Below are 15,530 nucleotides of genomic sequence, written 5' to 3'. Positions count from 1 at the left end.
TGGGAATGTGATTAGATGGAGGGATGTCTAGTGTGTTAATGAATGAGCAATTGTATCCTCCAACTTCACACTAGTATCAACTCAAATGTTTGTGTGTGTGCGTGTGTGTGTGTGCGCGCGCGTGTGTGTGTGTGTGTTTGTGCGCGTGCTCTTTTATATTGTACCAGCCTTTTAGAGCAAGTCAATCCTTCATCATTAAGAGCGGCGCTCTATCTCCTGCTTTTCTCGTATTGATCTCACAGATGTATTTGAGTGTGTGTAAACATATAATCAAGGACAAAAGTGAATCCCCCCCCAAAAAATCCTTCAGAGCAGCCATAGCTGGTCAGCGGGAAGTCAAAGAGGCAGGGGTGCAAGGTCATTTTACTGCCCACAAACTCCTCTCATGTCTCCTCTTTCATCCTCCGCCAACACACTTACTCTGTTACTCAGCATCCAAGTAATCAAAAGACATTTGGAATGTATTTTTCTCCCACATCGTCCTCATATTATTTTAATTGCGGGTACATTACAGGTGTTTTCCTGCGTTTGCTCATGACTGGGAACCAAAGCCATTCATGCCGTATTTGGGTCTTTGCACCATTAATTATCATGTTTCCTCTTTTCTGTTTTCAGTCACAGATGAAGACACGGTGAAGAGATACTACGCTAAGTTTGAGGAGAGATTCTTCCAGACCTGCGAGAAGGAACTCTTGAAAATCAATACTTTTTATTCAGGCATGTATTTCCCGTTTACTGATTCCAGATCTGCACAATTTCCATGCTAAATGACATTGTGCCCAATCTTTGTTATTTGACCGAAGTAGCCGGTCATGTTTTGGTGTGCACGCCCTGCCTGCGTGTGTATTTCAGGCTGTGAGGGAGAATGTGTGTGAAGTGTAACATGAGATGGAAGCCATAACATATTCTGGTATTCTGGTAGCAGAAGGGCTGCTGCTGGTCTTGAACTTCAGCTCAGGGAGAAGACAGGTTGTGCTTCCTCTAAAGGCTTTTCATGGAACTACAGGCTCTCCGGGTCAGCAGCAGGCCAAGGTTGACTGGCAGGATTGTTCCACATCATAATGATGAGACGAGATGATCGAGCAGTAAAGAAATGGAATATAAATCACTGCAGTCCCTAAAGCACAAGGTTGAGCCAGTGACCCATTGAAGAAAATGTGATTTTTCCTCTCTAACAACATCATCATCATTAGTTGGATTACTGATGTATGCCAGAAGTCTCCTGCCCATCATTATTGTTACCCATTATCTGTTGGAGAAAATGACATCATTTATTTGGTTATGGAAGAGCAATGTGTGCATATGATGGTGACATGATTAAATACTTTTTGGGATAAAAACCAGAATAAATTAGTCGGTGATATGCTGTCAGGTCGTAGGTGTGAGGTTCCTCCAGTTTTCTATATTCAGAATGTGAACCGTCACCACTTGGAAACGATTTGATACGCAGCTTGATTCAGTGACATGATTCATTTTGATTCATTTCAAGCAGCTAAAGATTCACTACATTAAAATTCAACCCTTCCATGACGTTAGGTGATGCAACACAACAGGATGAATCTGAAGGTTTGGATTCTTCTGATGCTGAACGTTTATCAGAAGACATGTAATAGATGTCAGTTGAGGGAGAGAGAGGTTGGGGGGAAAGAGAGAGAGAGAGGAAGGGACAATACAGTGGTCCATCCATCCATCCATTTTCTACCACTTATCCTGTTAAGGGTCATGGGAGGGGGCTGGAGCCTATCCCAGCTGCCTTTGGGCGAGAGGCGGGGTTCACCCTGGACGGGTCGCCAGTCCATCCAGTCCATCATATGTAGACAGACAACCATTCACACTCACAGCCACACCTACTGTCAATTTAGAGTATCAATCAGCCTCGTCCCCTCTTGATGTCTTTGGACTGTTTTAAATGAATGAGGAAGCAAAGACAAGAGCGGGTTGTTTTATTTCAGTGAGGAAGAAGGTGTTTTGTCAGTTACAGAGAGAGAGGTGCAGGAGGAGAGAAATCATATAAACGTGAAAGCAACAAAAATGGCAGTTAGGTAAAGCCAAAAATAAAACACGTGCATTTAATCCCGATGTATCAATACAAGGCATTGATTTGTTTTCCCCCTGTGATGCAGTTCCAGTTGTGTATGAACACTGGCTGAATTGTCACTTCCCTGTTGTATATGAAAACATCAGTGTCTCCCTGCAGCTCTCAGCTGTCCTCTTTATCCTCTGCACCCAGGAAGGGAAGGTAGGAAATTATAGAGCTGAGTCTGACAGGCAGCTTTATCTGGTGCCAGTGTGTGTGTGTGTGTGTGTGTGTGTGTGTGTGTGTGTGTGTGTGTGTGTGTGTGTGTGTGTGTGTGAAGAGATAAATTGTGTGCTGACTTTACAAGTTACTTGCCTCCACAGCTCTCTGCCTCCCTATCTCCCTGTGAAAGGGGTCCCGACCTCTCAAAGCTGTTCTGCTGCATTGCAATGAAATCCAGCCTGTTGGACAACACTTTCATCACCATGGGTTAAACACACACCAAAATAAAATCCTCTTATTATGGAGGGCTTTGGCAATTTTTCTAGGCTGTCGTTTTATCTCAACCAAAGGAAATCTAAACCACCACCTGTTCCGTTAAAGGTTCATTAACCCCACACAGATTAACTGGTCGGCCATATCATCTGATGTGAGGTGCCCCTGCGTTCCCAGAGCTCAGATTTGATCCAAACCAAATCCAAAAAAGTTGTGCAGGCAGGCGAGGTCTTGACTTTCTCACGCCTCTGACTGTCACTGTTGTGACAAACCGACTGTCCTTCATCCATTTGAAGAATTAGAGCTCTGTATTCCTACAAAGCAGGTAGTGTGACATCTAGAGAAGGAACGTATGTGCAATTATGAATGTCATCTAAAATATCATGCTGGTCATCACATACCCACAAGGGTATTTCGTCCTCAGAAGATACCGCTCACCGCCCTTACGAGACCAGGAAACCGTGGTGAAACACACAAAAAATGTATATCTCCTGTCAAAAATGTAGGATGATATTTGTGGCAAGCTGATGCTCAGACCCTGTAGGATTCCCTCCTCATCTCTCTTCCTGCGTATATTAACCTAACTCTGACCCAGATAATGGTTCCTCACTCAGCAGCAGTGAAATATCAGTTCAGCCTAATAGTCTCCGTGCGTCTGCTTCCTCCTACAGACAGGAGAAGAGGAGCGGAGACAGGATGTATAAAAAGATATTTTTACTTGTCACCTTCCTGTAACATCTTGTTATAGAAACCTGTCCTGCTTTAATATCACTGGTCTTCTGCCAGCGGTTAGTCAGGAATGAGCCAAAGTGAAGGGTCTTCTTACTTTCCTCCCGCAGGCTGAATGATCAGATAACCAAAAAGCTCAACAGCAAAAACTGTTTGGAGCATCAATGCTAATAAACAACTCGTATTTATTAACTATAAAATGTTCACATTCCAGGAATATTAATTCAAACTTACTTTATTTCATGAAATATTACATGGAATAGTGGAATAGGAGTATCAAGCTAAGTAACTGTGTCGCATGTGTATCTTTTTTCCTCAAATAACATGCCATCCAAATTCTTAAATCCTCTTTGGAATTTGTATTCTCGTCTTTCTCTCTACAGAAAAGCTCGCTGAAGCCCAGAGACGTTTTGCTACTCTGCAGAATGAGCTGCAGTCGTCACTGGACGCTCAGCGTGAGAGCAACGCTCCGCCCGGCCTGCGGAAACGCAAGACAATGTTCCACCTGTCGCAGGAGGAGCGCTGCAAACACCACAACATCAAGGACCTGAAGCTCGCCTTCAGTGAGTTCTACCTCAGCCTCATCCTGCTCCAGAACTACCAGGTAGGAACACTCATGGGCTCACACACGCACATGCATATGCACGCACGCACGCACACACACACACACACACACACACACACACACACACACACACACACGCATGTACACATGCTCGTACACACATGAATGAAAGAGAAAGGTGAACACTTCAATATTTTTGTTTGTTGTCCACAGAACTTGAACTTCACTGGTTTTCGCAAGATCCTGAAGAAACATGACAAGATCCTGGATACTTCTCGTGGGGCCGACTGGCGTGTGGCTCACGTGGAGGTGGCGCCTTTCTACACCTGCAAGAAGATCACGCAGCTCATCACAGAGACGGAGGTGCACATACACACATGCGCACACACACTCCAGTATGTAGACACTGAAACAAAACATAAACTCAATGTTTGTGTGTCCAGACGCTTGTGACCACGGAGCTGGAGGGAGGAGACCGTCAGCGGGCGATGAAGAGGTTGAGAGTTCCTCCACTGGGGGCAGCTCAGGTCAGAACTAGGTCACAATGTCAGCTTCAGCAATCTCCCTTCTTACTGGATGTGCAATGCATTGAATAAAAATAGATTCACTGACTGTGTTTTTAAGAACCCAGCAACCCATACTGTTAAAGCAGCCTAAAAACACACATATTCTACTCACGATTACCTCTACGTCTGTCTTCCTGTAATCATCTTTTTTCATTACTGCGGGGGAATAAAGATCAAAAACAAAATGTGTGAGGGCTTCTTGTCAGAGAAATAGAGAGAGGAAGAGAGATGGGAGGAGAGACAGAAAAAGAAACCGCATCAGCCTTCAGTATTGATTTTATAAGTGCCTTTCCACTGACAGGATATGTTTCTGCTGTTATTACTGCATTAATTACAGTCATGTCTGACTTGAGTTATGCAGCGTGACTATTAATCTCTCCGGTTCACATCCTCAAAGGCATGAGTCTGATAAACAATGTTGTATATTCAAGTGCTTAAAAGGGGTCAAAGCATCTCTTTACGGATTATCAACTTCCTTTTTTTGTTTTCAGCGTGGTTTGTTGAGCTACCTTTAAGCAGTAAGTGTTGAAAACTGTCTTGCCTATTTTCAAAAAAACGTGTTAAAATGGTGGGTTTTGGGCTGTGAAGGAGCCCAGTGAATTTAAGAGCAGATCTGATTCATGGGGCAGACGTACAAAACAAAATGCCTCTTAAAATACGGCGTGCGGTGACTTAATGTGCCAAGGAATATTTTTTTCCCTGCATCGTAGGCACATTTGTCTTCCACGCTTACCTCCGATTGCCCCATAGACTCCGATATTAAGAGAGATTAGGATTTTCAGAATCAGAAAGATTTATTGACCTTTTATCAATCATGTCCGAAGGGAAACCAAAATGCGGATGTAATTCAATTTTCAGCGTTTATGATATTATGAACAAATGGCATCATGTGTGACAGTAGTCTGTGTGAAGACGTGACTTCTTCCTTAATTTCTCAGAATATATTACTTAGAAAACGTGTAAATAAGCTTAATAAAATGAAATAGAATTATGTGTCTGGGTATGTACTTCACTGACAGGCATGGACATAGACCATCAGTAGAGACCGTGAGCTGCTTGATGCTAACATGTCTCTGTGTCCTCCTCTCCGTCTGCTTCAGCCTGCTTTGGCCTGGACAACCTTCCGTGTCGGGCTTTACTGCGGCGTGTTTATCATCCTCGCCATCGCCTTTATTCTTACCGGTATGTCACATTAGCATTTGAATGAATCAGTTTTTCATATCCTTCAGTTTGTAATGTGTCACTGTATGACAGAGATTATGAAATTAGGATTAGGAAATTTTATCAAACGCTCAAAGGAGGGCAAATCTATTGTTTTATCAGGTGCAGTGTTCATCCGCTACGAGAATGTGTGGCCTCTGGTGCGAATCTATCGCGGTGGGTTTCTGTTGATCCAGTTCCTCTTCCTTTTGGGCATCAACACCTATGGATGGAGACAGGCGGGAGTCAACCATGTCCTCATCTTCGAGATCAACCCTCGAAACAACCTCTCACACCAACATCTGTTTGAGGTCAGAGTGGGAAAAACAAACAAAACACTAAATTATTTACTCTGAATGATCTGTCATGTCGATTGTGCTCATGCTGATCTGTTTTCTCTGTCGGTGCTGCAGATCGCTGGTTTCCTCGGCGTGTTGTGGTGTCTCAGCATCCTCTCCTGCCTCTACTCTGAGTACACCTATTTCCCCATGCAGATCAACCCTCTCATCCTCTACGGCTTCATGCTACTCTTCCTCATCAACCCCTTCAAGACCTGCTACTACAAATCACGTTTCTGGCTCCTCAAGCTACTGGTCAGTCCACTCAGCTATTTTATTTGATGGAGTGTTTGGTTCACACCTTGTTTGACCGAATAACAAATGCTGTGTAATTTCAACTTTGCCATCCACCAATCATACGTGCCAAGGAAATGACAGCAGTTATTTAGTTTGAATTTAGAAAGTACTCTGAATGAGTACGACCTTGTGCAGACTTCCAGCTCAAACTTTAGTTTGGGTGTATCCAAATAGTTTAGATGATGTGAACAGCAAGAAAACAAAGACAACAACACACGAATCCTGAGCCGAGCCACATTTGGAATCGGTTTTACATCAGATTTGAATCAAAATATCTACAAAATAAGATTTCAAAATGTCTTTTGTGTTACTTGCCACCTGTTTCTCCCTCAAAATGTCCTTTTTAAGTTTTATCAGGGATAGATTAGTTATGTCTGGAAACAACAAATCTTATCTCATCACCTTGTTCCTTAAAAGGTTTGCCTGCAGTCTGAATGAGGCCTTAGTTGACTTCCAGCAGTGTGTGACGCTTTAGGGGACTGACACGATTAAAAAAAGATCAGAAATCGATGCACGTTGCAGCTTTCAATCTCTTTTGCTATCATAGTATTCTTATTTTTACTGACTGGAAGCTTCCCATTATTCTGACGCAGCTTTGAGTCCAGGTTGATATTTTTGTTTTGGCCTGTTACTGATATTGATTTATTACCGCTACCGAGGAGGTCATGTGACCTCCAGTGTTGGTTTGTCTGTGAGCAGGATAACTCAAGAATTTGTGGATGTACTGTGATGGCTGATAGAACGTTAGAACTTAGAACTGAGGAACAATCAATTTGATTTTGGAAATGATCCAGAATTGATGACGCCATGTAGCCTTGGGGGAGGTAAATGCGCTCCCTGAGTACCCTCCAGTTTTAATGTTGCAATTATAATTATGGTAATATAAAGGATTTGTTATTATTATTATTATTATTGTTGTTGTTGTTGTTAATAATAATAATAATAATAATAATAGTAGTAGTATTAATGATGATATACTAACCAAAACAACTGCAAAAGAGTACAAATTCAAGTCAAACAACAACTTTTGCGTGAGATATTTGCTTTTTTGTGTCTATAACTGTGTACTTTGTTATTGTGCTGCTTACTTGATTTAAATATTAATGCTTCATGTGAATGTGTGTGTGCCTCCAACAGGAATTCATGTTCTGTTCAGATGTGCATCTCAAATCTCATGTTTACAAAATCCTCCTATGTTCTTCTATTCTTTGTCTAAGCTGCGCTACAGGGCTGCAGTACAGCGTGTGTGTGTGAGTGTGTGCAAGTGTGTGTGTGTGTGTGTAGGGGGTGTAGTGAGACAGAGGGCAGAGAGTCGAGGGATAATAGAATGCAGCCTGGTCCCGGGGGAGGTGGAGGCTGTGACTGTGCAATCATTACGGGCATAGATCTATCAGTATGCTGAAGCCCTGAGCTCCTCTGTCCCTCCTCCTCCTCCTCTTCTCTTCACTCTCTTCCTCCTCCTCTTCCTCGCTACCTTTCTTCCAGCACTTAGACCCCTCCCTCATATCTTCGTCCTTTCCTTCACACCGATGTGACTTGCTACCCCCAGTCTTGATTTGTCCACCATAATAAGACCAACTGAATCAGTATTAGATCAGACAGGTTTTCATAATTGCCAAACATGAAGTATAATCGAATAGTTCAGTGGAGCAAGCAATCTGTAGATTTCTTGTGTTGTAACATTTATCAGAGATGGCGATGGTCGTTTCCTCAGACAACAAACTGTAGGCAAAGACAAATATTTCATTATGGGACAAACACCTGGATTATTAGTGTTTGCTCTAGAAATGAAATCCTAAGTGCACCACTGCAGCGGCCTTAGCCTTGACACTCCGAGAGTGGATATGGATGCTTGATCAATACACACTTGATTGACAGGTGAAGAGAACTGTGTAATGGTCTGATAGGTGTTAAACATTCTTTGACATTTAAAGCAACGGGAGGTTTTGTGTTTGTAACCGCATTTTCATCCACGGTTAGAGTCGTACAGTCGCTCCTGAATGTCAAACGTAGCCTGGGGGAGGTAAATGGACCGGGTAGGGGAGGGTTGTATCATTTTACAAAGCATGGTCAATAACTGTGCTCCTGCCAAAGTCAAATAACATCCCCATAGAAGCCGGAGCAAGTCACAACACACTGCCAGCAGGTCATTTCACAAGCCTGTTATTCACCAGTGTGTTTGGACACACAAATAAACAAATACATGCACACAGACACTAAGCGTGACTCATCAGGAGGTCCTGCGGTGTGGTGATAAGACCGTCGAAAGGCTTTATCCCTTTGTGTGTTGCAGATCATTAATAGAGCTTGTTGGCTGCTTTACACTTCGTTACTGAAGTACAATTACACGCTGATTCACTGCTGACTTACTCATTCCCAGTTTGGTGAAACCATGTAAGTAAAAGGGATTGAGATGAGGTGCAGCAGACATTGTTCTTTATAACATCAATAGGGATTTCTTCTTAAATGAATATTATTCATATAAAATACTGCTCCTTTGCATCATCCCCTGGTTTGACCCTCTTTCGTTCCACTCTTGTCCCTTTTCTAGTTCCGCGTGTTCACTGCACCGTTCCACCGGGTGGAGTTTGCAGATTTCTGGCTGGCAGATCAGCTCAACTCTCTGGTGTTTGTTCTGATGGACCTCGAGTATCTCATCTGCTTCTACATCTTTGAGCTGCAGTGGAGCAACAGCAAGGGCCTGTTGCCCACGTTTAAAGGTGAGGTCATCAGCAAAAAGTAGCGAAAATCCACAGCTGTTGTTGTTTGTTGTTGTTGCTTTTTTTATTGTTGAGTCATGTGGGCAGCACACACGCATCTCTATACGTAAAAGAGTTAACGACAGCTAACATCAGCTAATACTGGCCAGCCCCTAACTGGCACCGATATGTCTGAGGTAGGCTAATAATGCCTGGCTGAGACAGAGACTGGCCAATAAATACGTGTCCTCCATCTTTGAGTCCCACCCATGAGACTCAGGTCAACTGCAAGCAAAATTTTTGGATTCACATCAATAGATTTCCTGGACTTGCAATAATGCATCTTTTTCATTGCAATGTCAATAGTTTTGCTCTCAGATCCTTTTTTTTAATGACGAACCTATTTTACTTAATCACACGGTCAAGATACAAAATATCTCCATGTTACTGAAACACAAATGTTAGATCTGTTGATTAAAAACACAAATCTTCAAGGTTTTGGTTGTTGACAGAGTGCCAGACAGCTGAGCTCTGCTTTCAGGAAATATGATATCAATAAAGATTTAATCACTGACCATCCTCTCCTCCAACGGCGACACTTCGGCCTCCACGCAGCCAATTAACATGGAACTAATGGAACGGAAATGTGTGGCCACTCAGAGGTCGATGTGTGACTCTCATAATGATACGCTGGAGGGGATCGAGACACCTAAACAAGACAACTCTTCCTCGTTCTTTTCCAGACCCGGGTGATTTCGTCTGCCACAGCTACTCGTACGGTTTACGCGCCATCATCCAGTGTCTGCCCGCCTGGCTGCGCTTCATCCAATGCCTGAGGCGTTACCGTGACACCAAGAGGGCCTTTCCTCACCTGGTGAATGCTGGGAAATACTCCACCACTTTCTTTGTTGTAACCTTCGCTGCACTCTACGCCACACACAGAGGTAGGACACACAAGCACGCGACTAATCTCAACGTATATGACGTTAAACCTCAATGTTGTCATGTGCTGTGAGCTCATCCGAGCTGAGCAGAAAAATGAACAAACACCCAAACAACAACAGCAAGCTCGCAACAATATTGATGTGTTGCTGATAAAGGAAAAAAGATGTCAGCATACAGGCGTTTGTATGCAGTCGTGAGTGTAAGCAGGAAGCTGAGGTGACCTTGAACCAGTATGCTGGAAGCGGGCCTCGATTTCACTGCTGCTATCATGGAAATGGGAAAGATTTGTCAAACACCGTTTAACACGGATGTGCCCCCACAATATGTCTGATGTTTTTACTGGAGAGAACGACACTGGAAGGAAGAACGTGGTTACCATTAAAAATCAAGTCACACTTGGTCTGACGGCTTCTCAATTAGCCTGCAATTATTCCGATTCAGACGCCGTATCACAAAGGAGTTTGTGTTCAAAGCACTCAGGCAATAAAAGCTTCCCTTTGTGTTCCATCGCACTTTCCCAGATTCTTGTCAACTGGCCTCATTTCAAAGCCTTCTTTGAGATATTTAATGCCAGTTTATATTTATTTACTAGCAAATGCCAGATATGAAACTTCATTTCTATCTTCCGCAGTGCTAAATGTTATTTCCCAGCTTGACTTTCTTCTTTTCCGATATAGTTTATATCAGTGCTACCTAAACGAAGCAGCTGTGATCTGATATTGAATGAATCAGAAAGAGACAGACAGACAGACCTCCGTCTTTCCCCCCACAGCTCAGTTCGAAAGGTGTCCATTAAACCATATCCTCCTTCTTCCTCTGGTCTAAAGCCTGTCGACTAATGGCCTCTCTTCATGTGTTATTCTCTATGAAGCTGTCTTTCATCCCACAGGATAATGGAGGCCCTAGCCGGTTGCTGGTTAAGTGAAAGGAGGATGGTAGGAAGATAGACACACATACACACAAGGATAGATGGTGGTGGAGGGAAGGGCTGCTGTGGAATTTTTTGCCTCTAGATATGATTCTCCTGATAAAATTTCAAACCTTTAATGGGCAAATTTGAACGCCTATATCGTGATTTCATCGCACCAAATTCCGAAATGATGAATAAACTACCTTGAATTCCCTTAATGTCCGCTAGAGTCTCAGTGACGGAACAGACGATGCCTGGCTCCATCTGCACGAGGACACAGCTGGGTCCTGTCGTGTTCACGCCGCTGGGTCAAGCTGTAAAACTGGAGAGTCAGTCAGCATCTGGCCCACATCCCAGTCTGCCAGTGAGGATGTGTCACCTTCATCACTAACCTGATCACGGCCCTGATGGTTTCTGTGTGACCTCACTCCTTCCTGGAATTACTTGATTTAACTGGAAAATGGAATGAAGAAATCGTGAGCTTTTCGGGGAGCAGCCGTGTGATTCCAGTCATAGTCTATCTTGTGTCATGCTCAAGGAAAACGTTCTTTTTGTGTTGTGGATTTAAGTTTTATTCATTTTTGATGCGCAGCAGCAGCAAATAGAGGAGATTTCTCTTATCGGTTGAGAGCTGAGAATAACTAACACTGTTATGAAACTCAGCAGGTACTCAGTGGCCTGAAACCAGAGACATGATGGAGGATTTCCTGGTTTGGCAAGATTCCTAAACCCTGAACAATACAGTGTGAGGGTGAGATGCTTTCGTCAGGATCAATATAGGCTCAGCAATATGCACAGTGGCTTGAGACCTGACGCTCTCTTAGATGCAAGGGATACAGGTCTGACGCTAATTTAAGCCCCAGGAATGTATTTTATCCAGAGGTGAGGTCAGGGGAGCAGAATGTTGCATGGTAGACCAGCATAAAGCCAGTGGAGATCATAAGGTAGAAAAAAACTTTCCGGTCTGTGACCCTAAAACAAAAAAAGAGGGGAGGGGAGGAGAAGAAATGAGAGGAGAGGAGTGGAGAGGATGAGGAGAGGAGAGGAGAGGATGAGGAGAGGAGAGGATGAGGAGATGTGTAATTACCAGAGTGGAGGAGTGGAGAGGATGAGGAGAGGAGTGGAGAGGAGAGGGGAGGAGAGGAGAGGGAGGAGAGGGGAGGAGAGGAGAGGAGTGGAGAGGAGAGGATGATGAGAGGAGAGGAGTGGAGAGGAGAGGATGAGGAGTGGAGAGGGGAGGAGAGGAGTGGAGAGGAGTGGAGAGGAGAGGATGAGGAGTGGAGTGGAGAGGAGAGGAGTGGAGAGGATGAGGAGAGGAGAGGAGTGGAGAGGGGAGGAGAGGAGTGGAGAGGAGTGGAGAGGAGAGGAGAGGATGAGGAGTGGAGAGGAGAGGAGAGGAGTGGAGAGGATGAGGAGAGGAGAGGATGAGGAGAGGAGAGGGGAGGAGAGGAGAGGAGAGGAGTGGAGAGGAGAGGAGAGGATGAGGAGTGGAGAGGAGAGGAGAGGAGTGGAGAGGATGAGGAGAGGAGAGGATGAGGAGAGGAGAGGGGAGGAGAGGAGAGGAGAGGAGTGGAGTGGAGAGGAGAGGATGATGAGAGGAGAGGATGAGGAGAGGAGAGGGGAGGAGAGATGTGTAATTACCAGCCCGGGGCTGAACACATGTCTGCTGGACTCTGTTGGAATAGAGATGAGCTGAGAGCTGACAGCTTTTGTAACTTCATTTCACATACTGACCCCGTCGTTCATTGAGGACACACACACACACACACACACACACACAAGCACGCACACACATGTACACACACACAATCACACATTAACCAGTAAAAAGATAAGACACTCTTCTGTCTGCCTGAACTTTAATTCGCCCCTGCTGAGGCTAAGCAGATTCTGATGTACTCACATCTGGAGCGAGATGTGACTGAGGACTCTGTTGTAACACCCTGATTGATGGAGAGATTACATTTGATTAGGAGAGGTTTGTGGCTGGGCGGCATCGTGTCCAGGATTATGATAGGATATGGTTACCATGGCAGCAAATGAGCAATCAGTTCAAAATCAGGGACTGATTATTGCTTTGTGCTCTGATAGTGTTTGACGTGTTGATTATGTGTTGGCTGCTCCCTGGACATCTACAGCAAGCACGTGCGCATGTATGTGTGTGTGTGTGTGTGTGTGTGTGTGTGTGTGTGTGTGTGTGTGTGTGTGTGTGTGTGTGCATGTGTGTGTGTGCATGTGTGTGTGTGTGTCCCAGCCAGTCCATTCATTTTCTAACCACATAGCTGAAGTCAGGTCTCAGAGGTAGCAGTTTCAGCATGAATCCCTGGCTTCTCTTTCTCTGGCCACATCAACCAGCTCTGACTGGGGGATCCTGAGGCATTCCAGGCCAGCGTGCAGATCTCGTCCCTGCACCTGGTGCCCGGTCTGGTCCTGAAGCCTCCCTGGGGCCTATTCATCGCTGCCAGGAACACCTCCCAAAGGAGCCACCCAGGTGGAATCCAAACTATATGCCTGAACCACCAACTGGCTGCTTTGTACACAAACAACCAGCGGCTCAACTCTTTAGTCCATGGCGGATGAATAATCTTCTCTCCTGGAGGGAGACACCAGCCACATTCCAGATCTTGCTCCTTCTGTCATGACTCGTATTGCCTCTCAAGGTGAGAGGAGGCACAAAGACTGACAAGAAGACAGAGAGCTTTGCCTCTGTGTGTGTCTGAGTGTATGTGTGTGTGTGTATGTGTGTGTGTGTGAGAGAGAGAGAGAGAGAGAGAGAGAGAGAGAGAGTGTGCGTTAGTTAATTGCGTGCGACAGGAGTCAGTGACCACAGCTAGCCCCAACTAAGCATCCGATCAATGTCCATCTCAGCCCACGTAACCTTTAAATAGTCCACTGGCTCACAAGTCTGGTGGTAAACTCACCTTCATCCTGAACAGACACGGAAGGGTTAACACTTAAACTGCATCAGTAGAAGTCGGGCAGCGAAAGAAGTCTATTGTCAGGGACTAAGCTGAATCTATGTCTGGTCAGAGGGACAACTTGAAAAAAAGGAGCCGGCCGTTATCAGAGCAGGACTGTGGCAGCGCAGCAGTAATTCTCTGTTAGAAATGTCTCCGCTCTGCTCCCTGGCGTCTCGTTGGCTGCTAGCGAGGAGAAGCAGTGACTATGACAAATGGGAACGAGGCTGGGCCCCGTCTGGTGGCTGTTGTCTGAGTCACTGTGTTAAACTATATCAGCAGCCACTGAGGAACAAGCAGATCACATCCACAGTGTTGTCACACACACACACACACACACACACACACACACACACATATTTTTGTGCTGCGATGTGATAATTTCTCCATACACTGTGACTGACCCTTTAATAGATCTGTGCTTGATATGTTGTCTAACATCAATTCCTGGATCATCATTGTTGGAGGTTTAGGAAACACACACACACACACACAACACACACAGTATTGGAACTAACATACACACACATACAGTATGATGTATTGTATGCTAAATACAACAGCTAAACAGCTAAATACAAGCAGATCTCCCTGCATTTGCTTTATTTAGAAAGGAAACTCATAAATGGACATTTGTTGAAGACAGACGATTTCAAAACAATGACAGGATCTGGTAATTCATAACCTCTCTGATAAATAAAGAGAAGGTATTTCAATATGATTCGTAACTAAACAATAATCTCGGGGCTTTCATAAATTAGTTTTGGTGTTAATGTTCTCCTGAAGTTTGTGAATCAGTTGAAGAGAGCAGATGTTGTATTTATGACGACAGGGCTCCCTCTAGTGGTGAAAGTGTTGTTGTCAAAGTTGCACTGACTGCAACATTAGCGAGATGCCAGGCTTTATAATTCTTCTTTTAATTCTACATGTGAGATTTTTTGACCAACAACTCTGTGTGTGTGTGTGTGTGTGTGTGTGTGTGTGTGTGTGTGTGTGTGTGTGTGTGTGTGTTCATTGCAGAGCAAGGACACACAGACGCGGACATGTTCTTCTACCTGCTGATCGTGTTCTCGGCCATCAGCTCCCTGTACACACTGATCTGGGACCTGCGAATGGACTGGGGTCTGTTTGACCGTGGTGCCGGAGAGAACACCTTCCTCAGAGAAGAGATTGTCTACCCACACAAGGTAGAACCTCATAGAACAACCTCCTAGACATACACATACATACACATTGTTCCTCTAATCAAGTCTATATTCTCTGTGTGTGTTTGTATGCCTGCGTGTGTGTTTGTATGTGTGTGTGGGTGTGTGTAGGCCTACTACTACTGTGCCATCATTGAGGACGTGATCCTACGTTTTGCCTGGACGATCCAGATCTCTCTGACCACTATGACCAAAATCCACTCCATGGGTGACATCTTAGCGACCGTGCTGGCTCCCCTTGAAGTCTTCAGGTGGGTCTGATTGCCATGACGCCTATTTCTTCCACACAATGATGCTCACATACTTTTCCCACAGTAGTGCTGAAACAAATCTCAAATCAAAATAATCAAAACCTTCATGTCTGTAGGCGTTTCGTGTGGAATTTCTTCCGTCTGGAGAACGAGCACCTGAATAACTGCGGTGAGTTTCGTGCCGTCCGAGATATCTCGGTGGCACCGCTCAACGCTGACGACCAGACGCTGCTGGAGCAGATGATGGACAACGAGGATGGCGTCCGGAACCGTTCAGGCAAGAAAACCTGGAAGAGGTCCTACAGCCTCTCGCTGCGCCGTCCACTACTGTCATCGTCACAGTAAGAACATCGTCT

At 44.7% G+C, this 15,530-nt stretch overlaps 1 protein-coding gene across 1 annotated transcript in view; it reads left to right on the top strand.

The window, feature by feature from the left end:
- xpr1a (xenotropic and polytropic retrovirus receptor 1a) overlaps positions 1 to 15,530 on the top strand; it is a 64,879-nt gene that overhangs the window by 45,283 nt on the left and 4,066 nt on the right. The window contains exons 4-15 of the mRNA XM_086224949.1: positions 616 to 717; positions 3,625 to 3,845; positions 4,020 to 4,169; positions 4,250 to 4,333; positions 5,473 to 5,554; positions 5,696 to 5,883; positions 5,986 to 6,165; positions 8,759 to 8,927; positions 9,650 to 9,850; positions 14,739 to 14,905; positions 15,035 to 15,174; positions 15,291 to 15,515. Of these exons, the coding sequence (XP_086081075.1) occupies positions 616 to 717; positions 3,625 to 3,845; positions 4,020 to 4,169; positions 4,250 to 4,333; positions 5,473 to 5,554; positions 5,696 to 5,883; positions 5,986 to 6,165; positions 8,759 to 8,927; positions 9,650 to 9,850; positions 14,739 to 14,905; positions 15,035 to 15,174; positions 15,291 to 15,515 (1,909 nt within the window). The remainder of the gene's footprint in view (positions 1 to 615; positions 718 to 3,624; positions 3,846 to 4,019; positions 4,170 to 4,249; positions 4,334 to 5,472; positions 5,555 to 5,695; positions 5,884 to 5,985; positions 6,166 to 8,758; positions 8,928 to 9,649; positions 9,851 to 14,738; positions 14,906 to 15,034; positions 15,175 to 15,290; positions 15,516 to 15,530) is intronic.

This window comes from Aulostomus chinensis, chromosome 14, assembly GCF_037954235.1.
Source record: "Aulostomus chinensis isolate RoL2024-O1b breed Wild chromosome 14, RoL_Achi_v1.0, whole genome shotgun sequence".
NCBI lineage: Eukaryota > Metazoa > Chordata > Actinopteri > Syngnathiformes > Aulostomidae > Aulostomus > Aulostomus chinensis.
The sequence above is the reverse complement of the archived record's forward strand: the minus strand, read 5'-3'. Positions and strand labels throughout refer to the sequence as shown.